This window comes from Triticum dicoccoides, chromosome 4A (assembly GCF_002162155.2).
Source record: "Triticum dicoccoides isolate Atlit2015 ecotype Zavitan chromosome 4A, WEW_v2.0, whole genome shotgun sequence".
In the NCBI taxonomy this organism is placed as follows: Eukaryota; Viridiplantae; Streptophyta; class Magnoliopsida; order Poales; family Poaceae; genus Triticum; species Triticum dicoccoides.
Window position 1 is genome coordinate 704,423,909 of NC_041386.1, and position 12,156 is coordinate 704,436,064.

At 41.6% G+C, this 12,156-nt stretch overlaps 1 protein-coding gene across 7 annotated transcripts; it reads right to left on the reverse strand.

Moving 5' to 3' along the window:
• Positions 1–6,497: 6,497 nt before the first annotated feature.
• On the reverse strand, positions 6,498–10,802 carry LOC119288033. Of its 7 annotated transcripts, XR_005141081.1 has the most exons (5): positions 10,447–10,802; positions 10,159–10,360; positions 9,417–9,513; positions 9,183–9,255; positions 6,498–8,433 (listed from the first exon to the last, which is right to left on the reverse strand). XR_005141081.1 is itself a non-coding variant. In XM_037567647.1 (4 exons), the coding sequence occupies exons 2-4, from the start codon at positions 10,330–10,332 to the stop codon at positions 8,216–8,218; spliced, it is 417 nt and encodes a 138-aa protein (XP_037423544.1). In that variant the 5' UTR covers positions 10,333–10,360; positions 10,447–10,802; the 3' UTR covers positions 7,984–8,215. The 7 variants fall into 7 exon arrangements, 1 of the variants encoding a protein (XP_037423544.1); XR_005141083.1 differs by lacking the exon at positions 9,183–9,255 and having other exon boundaries at positions 9,468–9,513; XR_005141082.1 differs by lacking the exon at positions 9,183–9,255.
• Positions 10,803–12,156: the final 1,354 nt, after the last annotated feature.

Below are 12,156 nucleotides of genomic sequence, written 5' to 3' on the forward strand. Positions count from 1 at the left end.
TGATATGTGAGTTATGTTGGTGATAAATTACGCTTTAGTAAGAATATTGGTGTTAAAGGTTGTGATTCCCTATGCAAGCACATCAAGTCAATAGTTATGCAATGAACTTACATCCTACTTGTGTTGCATTATTCGGTGTTAGTTATCTTTAATGTTCTTTTATGATGGTTTTCCTTCCTTGGTTGGTTGCTTCTCAATCTATTTACTAGCCTTCACTTGTACTAAGCGGGAATCCTGCTTGTGCATCCAAATCCTAAAAACCAAGTTGTGCAAAATGAGTCCACCATACCTACCTCACTACAAGAAATATGTCAACTTGTGACCCTCACTATTGGCCGCTGAAAGGTCACAGTTTTTCATTTGCGACCTTTTTTTGACCAAAAACAGAAGGTCAAAAGCTGGAGGTCGTAAACTGAAATTAACAACCTTCTGTAAAAGGTCGTTGGTTCTTCGACCAAAATTTTGGTCACTAGCTGCCTCCCTAGACCACGTAGGCATCCAGCGTGGCAAGCTGATGTGGCACCAGAATCAACCCGGTTCAATTCGGTGTTTATTTGGGCCGAGCCCATTAATTCGGCCCATTTATATATTTCTTTCCTATTAAATTTTTGTCAGCTTCATGGACCAAGCCCAACATTGCAGCCTTTCTATTTTTGGGCCATGGCCTTTTTATCTCAACAGTTTCATTTTTTTCCTTTTTTATAAAGTGGGTTCACTAGTTAGGTGGGTCCCCATTGTCAGGTTCTAGTACTGGGTCCTAGCCATCAAGGAAATATTCTTCAATTTTTTAATTTAACGCAAATAAATACCTAGTATTTAAATTGGCACACAGAACACACGAAATACTTCAAATATTATCAACCATCAAAGCGTTACATCATATAACACACATACAAATGTGATCAGCATAAAGTTTACAATCAGATAACAAGGTCCACAAGTGTACAATCACATGAGCCAGATTCTACTACATCATATAACACACATACAAATAGGAGCAGCAGAAAGGGCTTCATAACTCTCAAAATGAGCTCCAATGAGCTAGAACTATTCTTCCTCCGACTTCTTTGTCATGATGCTCACGAAGGAACATGAAAGCCCAGCATCTGCATGTTACAGAACAAAATGTTTAGGAACAAAATAGAAGTAAATCTAACAGCATATTTAACAATAAATAACAGAATAATGAAGTTAATGAGACATATTAGAATCAACTTGACAGTTGACAATAATGTTTGCATTGGGCACTGATGTCTACTATACAACCTTCTTCTTGTAGACGTTGTTGGGCCTCCAAGTGCAGAGGTTTGTAGGACAGTAGCAAATTTCCCTCAAGTGGATGACCTAAGGTTTATCAATCCGTGGGAGGCGTGTGATGAAGATGGTCTCTCTCAAGCAACCCTGCAACCAAATAACAAAGAGTCTCTTGTGTCCCCAACACACCTAATACAATGGTAAATTGTATAGGTGCACTAGTTCAGCGAAGAGATGGTGATACAAGTGCAATATGGATGGTAGATATAGGTTTTTGTAATCTGAAAATATAAAAACAGCAAGGTAACTAATGATAAAAGTGAGCGTAAACGGTATTGCAATGATAGGAAACAAGGCCTAGGGTTCATACTTTCACTAGTGCAAGTTTTCTCAACAATAATAACATAATTTGATCATATAACTATCCCTCAACATGCAACAAAGAGTCACTCCAAAGTCACTAATAGCGGAGAACAAACGAAGAGATTATGGTAGGGTACGGAACCACCTCAAAGTTATTCTTTCCAATCAATCCGTTGGGCTATTCCTATAAGTGTCACAAACAACCCTAGAGTTCGTACTAGAATAACACCTTAAGACACAAATCAACCACGACCCTAATGTCTCCTAGATACTCCAATGTCACCTCAAGTATCTGTGGGTATGATTATACGATATGCATCACACAATCTCAGATTCATCTATTCAACCAACACAAAGAACCTCAAAGAGTGCCCCAAAGTTTCTACCGGAGAATCAAGACGAAAACCTGTGCCAACCCCTATGCATAGGTTCATGGGCGGAACCTGCAAGTTGATCACCAAAACATACATCAAGTGAGTCACATGATATCCCATTGTCACCATAGATACACACGGCAAGACATACATCAAGTGTTCTCAAATCATTAAAGATTCAATCCGATAAGATTACTTCAAAGGGAAAACTCAATCCATTACAAGAGAGTAGAGGGGGAGAAGCAACATGAGATCCGACTATAATAGCAAAGCTCGCGATACATCAAGATCGTGCCAAATCAAGAACACGAGAGCGAGAGAGAGATAGAGAGAGAGAGAGAGAGAGAGAGATCAAACACGTAGCTACTGGTACACACCCTCAGCCCCGAGGGTGAACTACTCCCTCCATGTCATGGAGAGCGCCGGGATGATGAAGATGGCCACCGTGAGGGATCCCCCCTCCGGCAGGGTGCCGGAACAGGGTCCCGATTGGTTTTTGGTGGCTACAGAGAATTGCGGCGGCGGAACTCCCGATCTATTCTCGTCTTCAAAGTTTTTATGGTACATGGGTATATATGGATGAAAGAAGTAAGTCGGTGGACCTCCGGGCTGTCCACGAGGCAGGGAGGTGCGCCCTAGGGGGGTGGGCGCGCCCCCCACCCTCATGGGCAGCCCGGGACTCCCCTGGTGAGCTTCCGGTACTCCGTGGGCTTCTTCTGGTTCAAAAATAAGTTCCGTGGAGTTTCAGGTCAATTGGACTCCGTTTGATATTGCTTTTCTTCGAAACACTGAAATAGGCAAAAAATAGCAATTCTGGGCTGGGCCTCCGGTTAATAGGTTAGTCCCAAAAATAATATAAAAGTGGATAATAAAGCCCAATATTGTCCAAAACAGTAGATAATATAACATGGAACAAAATGTTTAGGAACAAAATAGAAGTAAATCTAACAGCATATTTAACAACAAATAACAGAATAATGAAGTTAATGAGACATATTAGAATCAACTTGACAGTTGACAATAATGTTTGCATTGGGCACTGATGTCTACTATACAACCTTCTTCTTGTAGACGTTGTTGGGCCTCCAAGTGCAGAGGTTTGTAGGACAGTAGCAAATTTCCCTCAAGTGGATGACCTAAGGTTTATCAATCCGTGGGAGGCGTAGGATGAAGATGGTCTCTCTCAAGCAACCCTGCAACCAAATAACAAAGAGTCTCTTGTGTCCCCAACACACCCAATACAATGGTAAATTGTATAGGTGCGCTAGTTCGGCGAAGAGATGGTGATACAAGTGCAATATGGATGGTAGATATAGGTTTTTGTAATCTGAAAATATAAAAACAGCAAGGTAACTAATGATAAAAGTGAGCGTAAATGGTATTGCAATGATAGGAAACAAGGCCTAGGGTTTATACTTTCACTAGTGCAAGTTCTCTCAACAATAATAACATAATTTGATCATATAACTATCCCTCAACATGCAACAAAGAGTCACTCCAAAGTCACTAATAGCGGAGAACAAACATAGAGATTATGGTAGGGTACGGAACCACCTCAAAGTTATTCTTTCCAATCAATCCGTTGGGCTATTCTTGTAAGTGCCACAAACAGCCCTAGAGTTCGTACTAGAATAACACCTTAAGACACAAATCAACCAAAACCCTAATGTCACCTAGATACTCCAATGTCACCTCAAGTATCCGTGGGTATGATTATACGATATGCATCACACAATCTCAAATTCATCTATTCAACCAACACATAGAACCTCAAAGAGTGCCCCAAAGTTTCTACCGGAGAATCGAGACGAAAACGTGTGCCAACCCCTATGCATAAGTTCATGGGCGGAACCCGCAAGTTGATCACCAAGACATACATCAAGTGAATCACGTGATATCCCATTGTCACCACAGATACGCACGGCAAGACATACATCAAGTGTTCTCAAATCTTTAAAGACTCAATCCGATAAGATTACTTCAAAGGGGAAAACTCAATCCATTACAAGAGAGTAGAGGGGGAGAAGAAACATAAGATCCAACTATAATAGCAAAGCTCGCGATACATCAAAATCGTGCCAAATCAAGAACACGAGAGAGAGAGAGAGAGAGAGATCAAACACATAGCTACTGGTACATACCCTCAGCCCCGAGGGTGAACTACTCCCTCCTCGTCATGGAGATCGCCGGGATGATGAAGATGGCCATCGGTGAGGGTTCCCCCCCTCCGGCAGGGTGCCGGAACAGGGTCTCGATTGACTTTTGGTGGCTATAGAGGCTTGCGGCGGTGGAACTCCCGATCTATTCTCGTCTTCAAAGTTTTTATGGTACATGGGTATATATGGATGAAAGAAGTACGTCGGTGGACCTCCGGGCTGTCCAGGAGGCAGGGGGCGCGCCCTAGGGGGGTGTGCGCGCCCCCCACCCTCGTGGGCAGCCCGGGACTCCCCTGATGCACTCCCGGTACTCCGGGGGCTTCTTCTGGTCCAAAAATAAGTTCTATGGAGTTTCAGATCAATTGGACTCCGTTTGATATTGCTTTTCTTCGAAACACTGAAATAGGCAAGAAACAACAATTCTGGGTTGGGCCTCCGGTTAATAGGTTAGTCCCAAAAATAATATAAAAGTGGATAATAAAGCCCAAAATTGTCCAAACAGTAAATAATATAGCATGGAACAATAAAAAATTATAGATACGTTGGAGACGTATCAAGCATCCCCAAGCTTAATTCCTGCTCGTCCTCGAGTAGGTAAATGATAAAAAAGATAATTTCTGATGTGGAATGCTACTTGGCATAATTTTATTGTAATTCTTCTTAATTGTGGTATGAATATTCAGATTCGAAAGATTCAAGACAAAAGTTCATATTGACATAAAAATAATAATACTTCAAGCATACTAACTAAGCAATTATGTCTTCTCAAAATAACATGGCCAAAGAAAGTTATCCCTACAAAATCATATAGTTTGACTATGCTCTATCTTCACCACACAAAGTATTTAAATCATGCACAACCCCAATGACAAGCCAAGCAATTGTTTCATACTTTTGATATTTTCAAAACTTTTTCAATCTTCACGCAATACATGAGCGTGAGCCATGGATATAGCACTATATGTGGAATAGAATGGTGGTTGTGGAGAAGACAAAAAGGGAGAAGATAGTCTCACATAACCTAGGCGTATCAACGGGCTATGGAGATGCCCATCAATAGATATCAATGTGAGTGAGTAGGGATTGTCATGCAACAGATGCACGAGCTATAAGTATATGAAAGCTCAACAAAGAAACTAAGTGGGTGTGCATCCAACTCGCTTGCTCACAAAGACCTAGGGCATTTTGAGGAAGCCCATCATTGGAATATGCAAGCCGAGTTCTATAATGAAAGATTCCACCTAGTAAAGCTCGCGGAGAACAAACGAAGAGATTATGGTAGGGTACAAAACCACCTCAAAGTTATTCTTTCCAATCAATCCGTTGGGCTATTCCTGTAAGTGCCACTAATAGCCCTAGAGTTCGTACTAAAATAACACCTTAATACACAAATCAACCAAACCATAATGTCATCTAGAAACTCCAATGTCACCTCAAGTATCCGTGGGAATGATTATACGATATGCATCACACAGTCTCAAATTCATCTATTCAACCAGCACATAGAACCTCAAAGAGTGCCCCAAAATTTCTACCGGAGAATCAAGACGAAAACGTGTGCCAACCCCTATGCATAAGTTCATGGACGGAACCCGCAAGTTGATCACCAAGACATACATCAAGTGAATCGTGATATCCCATTGTCACCACATATACGCACGGCAAGACATACATCAAGTGTTCTCAAATCTTTAAAACTCAATCCGATAAGATTACTTCAAAGGGGAAAACTCAATCCATTACAAGAGAATAGAGGGGAAGAAAAAACATAAGATCCAACTATAATAGCAAAGCTCGCGATACATCAAGATTGTGCCAAATGAAGAACACGAGAGAGAGATCAAACACATAGCTACTGGTACATACCCACAGCCCCGAGGATGAACTACTCCCTCCTCGTCATGGAGATCGCCGGGATGATGAAGATGGCCACCGGTAAGGGTTCCCCTCCTCCGACAGGGTGCCGGAACAGGGTTCCGATTGACTTTTGGTGACTACAGAGGCTTGCGGTGGCGGAACTCCCGATCTATTATCATCTTCAAAGTTTTTAGGGTACGTGGGTATATATGGATGAAAAAAATACGTCGGTGGACCTCCGAGCTGTCCACGAGGCAGGGGGGCGCCCTAGGGGGGTGGGCGCGCCCCCCACCCTCGTGCACACCCGGTACTCCGTGGGCTTCTTCTGGTCCAAAAATAAGTTTTGTGAAGTTTCAGGTCAATTAGACTCCGTCTGATATTCCTTTTCTTCGAAACACTAAAATAGGCAAAAAACAGCAATTCTGAGCGGGGCCTCTGGTTAATAGGTTAGTCCCCAAAATAATATAAAAGTGGATAATAAAGCCCAAAATTGTCCAAAACAGTAAATAATATAGCATGAAGTAATCAAAAATTATAGATACGTTGGAGACGTATCAGGCACATCCAAAACTTAAATTATACATAAATGCCTGAATTCCAATGCCTAGTGCCTCAGTTTAGTAAACACTAAGGGTACATAATAAAGATTTGACACAACCAGAACTGAAATCATTTACTCTATCAAGCAACAATGATGCAGCACACAAGAAAAGAAAGATGCACAACGGAGATGCATCGTATATGACACAATATGGATACTGCAAGCTCACCAAAGAACTTGTGGTCGCCACCGTACACAGCCGCCATAACGCTGGTCACCTCGTTGATCTTGTCCTTAAAGTTCTCTAACTCCAGGTTGTTCCACTGCAGCTCGGTGTTTGCTCAACCGTATGTGTACATGCATCAGGGCATACATAAAATATTCAAGTCATTATTCTCAGCTAACTGTGATGTAATGAAAATCTATACCTACTAATAAAAGAAATAGGTATTCTTAGTCTGTTATGCTGTTTTGTAGAAAACCCCCTAGTGTTTCTGACATTAAACCCGTAGTAAATATCAAATGTTTTTTAAAATACTCATATCTTTTAAACCGTAACTCCAAATTTAACATTTTATATATAGAATTTGATCAGAAAAATATGTAAAATCTGAATATGATGTTATTTTACCTGTTAACAATTTAAAAAAACTATCTAGGCTGCAATGTTAATCAACAATGCATTATTCGTCTTTTTTTCATACCGATAGTGATTCAGATTGGGGATGAACACCTCAGCAAAATCAAGATTAGTCATAAAATTCAATATAAATTTGCTAGAGACACCCAATAAATAAGGACATGCATGACAAGACATAAAAGAAGGACCCAATAAAAATGGAATGTCCGCTATAAAATAAATAAAAGAGAAAATGCGAAGGAGATCCGATATAGATGAGATGTTGCGCTATTCTCCTATATAAGAAGAAAAAAGAGAGGACATGCATGAAAAAAATAATAAAAGACAAGTTTGATAAGATATAAATAGCAATGAAACAGGGACCAATACCTATAACATGTATGGAAAGAAATAGTGATAAAATAGGGGCGCAAGTACTTGCGTCAATAGGAGACCACAAAAAAATGTTCTTTTCCAGACAAAAAACATCTCTTCTTATGATTAAAAAATCCTATATCTTTTTAACAACTTTTGTAACAACTTTTCATGTATTTAAGAAATAGTTACAAATTCTCAGATTATAGAACATTTTTTGTAAATTAAGAGGGTGTGGTATTTTTTCTCCCGTTGCAACGCACGGGCCTTTTTGCTAGTAATTACTTAAGGACTTGGGGTAAAAATTGATTTTAGACATCAAAATTTGCAGCGCTCATTTCAACCATGTTCAGATAAACTTGAGGTAAATTAGCAGTAATGATATTAGTTACAAGCTAGGTGTGTAACTGCTGTCAACACCACCACCACCAGAGACACGCAAGATAAGGATCAACACCAATATGATCTTGATAATAGCCACCCATATCACCAGAGCATCATAGGATCACATATATAAAGCAAGTACACATGGGCAGCTACTGACAGACCTTAGAACCGCATGAATTTATCACCAGAGAGCTCCAGTAGGAGTTGATGCTTGGTTACAGCATCTAGCAGCAACTAGTAGAGCCCCACATCCAACCCAAATCATGGCCAAGGCCATGCAGGAGCTACATCAGAGAAGAAGGAACAGGGAGGAGCTCACCAGAGGGAGGTTGTAGCCGTAGCAGAGGCTCAGCCACACCACGGCTGCTGTGGATGGTGACTCCAGGACAGCAGAGTAACAGCAACGATTCAGACTTGTGCCTCCATGAGCATGAGCTGCTGCGGATGGAGCTCCTCCTCCTAGGCTTGTTGGCCCCATCCCGCTCGTCCCCAATTGATGTGCCGTCCCTGTGGTTGTGGAATAGGAGCGCATCAGGAAACCAAGGAAGAGAAGATCAAATCATTTTTATATACACCCGTCTAAATACACCCCACTAAATACACCCATCTAAATACGTCCTGTGGTTATGTTTATAATCAGATCAGACATTGAATGAAACAAAAATACACTCCACTGATGAAGCCGCAATAATTGTCTTGGATGTATCCATCACAGCAATAAACAAGCACCATATTTCGCCAAATCTCTATTCTATAAATAATTTTCTCTGGACGAACTATTCAAACCACCCATCTACACAATACCGCATCTGTCGTCACTCAAGTCAATAATACTCGTTGACAGGTCCACCATCCAGCACAAGGATAAGATACAGAATTGGTGCATCATTTCAGGCAGTGCAAGCAAACTAAACAAAGCAGCTTAAACCCTAGATATGTCTTATGGCCGGTTGGGGGAAAGCAGAAATGGAAGAAGTACTAGATTCAAATTGCACATTCAGTCAAGTTCAGTCAATACATGTATGACACAGCCATGCATGACACAAACAAAATATATAGTTCATCTCCTGATCCACATTACAATCGAAAGCAAAGTACTAGTAAATAAAATAGTACATACTCTGGTGACCACCGAGCTAGCTGATTACCAGTTTACCACACTGACTATGACAGGTACAGAAACGAAAGGGAACTAGTAAATAAGATAGGAACGGAAGGGTGCGGTGTTGATTTTGATCACCAGGAGAAGAGAAGACCTGAATCAAGGCAAACTCATTGACTGGAGATGAGGAAGCTAGCTATGCATGTATGCAGTGTGAATCGACTGGCCTTAAACCACAGAGAAGAGTAGCCATGTTAATTAATAAGAGTCCTAAAAGGCTAAAATAGAGATGGCCGTCAGAATAAATCCTTTCCTTGTTTCGAGAGAAAAGAAATGAAAAGAAAAGGGTGAAGTGAAAGCATCTGCAAAAGAAAATTCGCATGCATACAGTGGCGTCTGCATCAATCAAGATTATTAAAGCTTGCAGCAGAGTGAGTACGCATGAAGGTTTAGCGCTAACACTGCCCAGCCGACCGTCGATCTCTCTGCAGAAACAAAAGAAGAGCTACATCAGCAGCAGCATGCAGCATATTTCAGGTTGATTGGAACCAAAGCAAAGCAACGTGAGAAGCAGGCAACATATAACAGGCTGGACGAAAGCAACATATGGATGAATGAAATGGAGTGTTGTGTATATCAAGATGTAATCAAAGCTGAACCCAAATGAGATGATTCTGGTTAGCCATCGATCTCCTTTACACTTCTTATAAGTGGGATATGGGAACAAACCACAAGGCTACCTACGTCCGGCCTTTGTTCAGGTAAACGAACAGGGGTTTAATCTTCAGTGCAAAACTAACTGCTAACTATATACATACTGGTGAGCAAGCAACTGAACTATCTCAATCTGCAGCAGTGACGAAAAGTACAAGTGAACTTTAGCACTGAATTCTGGCCAGTACAGCAGTAATTTTGCACAAGCATGTATGAACTGAACAGACAAAGATTATAACTAAACCTTTGCCAATACAGCACTTTTTTACAAAGATATATGAAGTAAACTGAACACAGATAGATCCTAACTGAACTCTTGATAGTACAGCAACATGATAAGTTCTGAAGAAGAATAGTATAGATGATGCTCTCTATTTCTTCACCATTGCACATCAAGAACATGGAATGGAGCTTACACTTGCGGATGCGGGCGGCTGGGTAACCGCACAAGGAGCAGGTGCTCTTCTGGAGGTGGAAGCTGCGACGGCCATAGCGGATGCAGAGCGTGTGGGAGAGAGGGACTCTCTGGGAGGGAGGGGAGGATCTTGGTGCAGCGGCGGGGACCTGCTGGATTCGGTCGTGGCGTCCATGGCCTTGGCCGGAGCTCCTATTCATTCCCTGTGAGATAGAGAGGCCGCAAGGTGACGGAGAGGGAAGGGAAATGCAGAGGAGGAGGAGGAGGAGGGGATGGGGACAAGACGAACCTCACCAAGGATGTTGGGGAAGAGAAGGTGGAGACGCGTGCTGGGGGGTGGGTCGCGTGAGGAGCACCAAATCCGGACGGTGGAGACGGTGCAGCGGCCAGAGGAGCTGCTCGATCCAGATGGGCGACTGCGTCCCGGATCTCACGGGAGGAGGGGCTATGCGCCGCCCTGATCCCGGATCCGGCGGCCTCTAGCCTCGCTGTCGCCATCGCCGGTGGCTGCTCTGGCTGGCGCCATGGGTGGTGGCTGGGTCTGGATCGGGGAGAGGGAGGTGGAGGTGGCGGCGGCAGGGAGGAGCGGAGCTCTAGGGTTCAGGCAAGAGGGAGAGAGGCTGGATGAATGGATCGATGGACGGATGCTTTCTGCGGTGGTGGGCTGTATCAATTGATCCATGGATGGATGTTTGTCACGTCACTGATCCATGCCACAACAGATTCCACCAATCATAATTCACCTTGCGTAGTTTTGTTTTTTCTTCTGTTTTTTTATATTTTGTACCCTCTTATTCTGGGTAAACATTCAACATATTACCGCTTATAGTTTTTTCAAATGACCCAATATTTTGCACAAGTGTGTATCTTGGGACAACAAACAATGTTGATTTGAGGGGTTTTCATTTTCTTTGCACGAAAATCATTTTTCAATTTTTTGAGTGCCAATAACCGGGGTTTTTGTGAAGGACCTATCATATATTTGCTGCAAAATTGGACCAAATCATTTTTCTAAAATACTAGGTCATTTTTAATGCAAAATTGATCAAATGGTTGGGTGTCAAAAGATTCAAGCCACCTCTCGTGAAAAAGACAAATTTCAGCCGATTCAGTAGGAAGCGGGTCAAATTTGAACTGCAGCTGCCTCATAGTTTGCTCATGATTTTTTCCAAAAATCATTTCTAGGTACAAAAGTATCTATTTCATTAGAGAAACACAAAAAGTTTTCCAAGATTCAACCACTAGCTAGGAACGGTCATGCCCGCCGTTTTCACCGCATTTTGAAACAGGCATGAAAAATTCAAAACAAATCAAAAAATTGGAAAACCTTCGCATTGTGTTGTTATATGTGGCCAAGTTGCGAGGAAAAATAATAAACTTGTACTACGATAATTATTTTTAAAAAGTCACTACTAGGAAAAGGCCTACTAATGGCGCACCGGTTTTGCCTAGTAATGGCGCATTAGTGGTGCGCCATTAGTATCACGCCACTAGTATTTTTTACTAATGGCGCACCACTGGTGCGCCATGCAGTGCGCCATTAGTTTTGCCCACAGTGCGCCACTAGTGGTTCCTATACTAATGGCGCATCACATGGTAGTGCGTCATTAGTAACAATTTTTTAATTTTTTTTTTGTTTTTTCTTAATCTCAGGTCACTATTTCACATATGAGATATCCAACACATATATATACAACAAGCATCCATATAACAATCATAGCCAACACACAAGTTCCATCATATATACATACGTAGCCAACACATAGTTCCATCGTTACATATTACAAAAGTTTCACATTGTTCATCCAACACCGTTATCCATCAATTCACAAAAGTTTCACATTGATACAAAATAAAAACACAAATGGAAAAGAAGCACTCCATCCATGCAAGCTTCCGTGAATTAAATCAAATCTGCAAAATGATAAACAAGAAGTTAGAAGAAGAAGAAGAAGAAGACTAGAAGAAGAAGAACACTAGAAGAAGAATAAGAAATTTT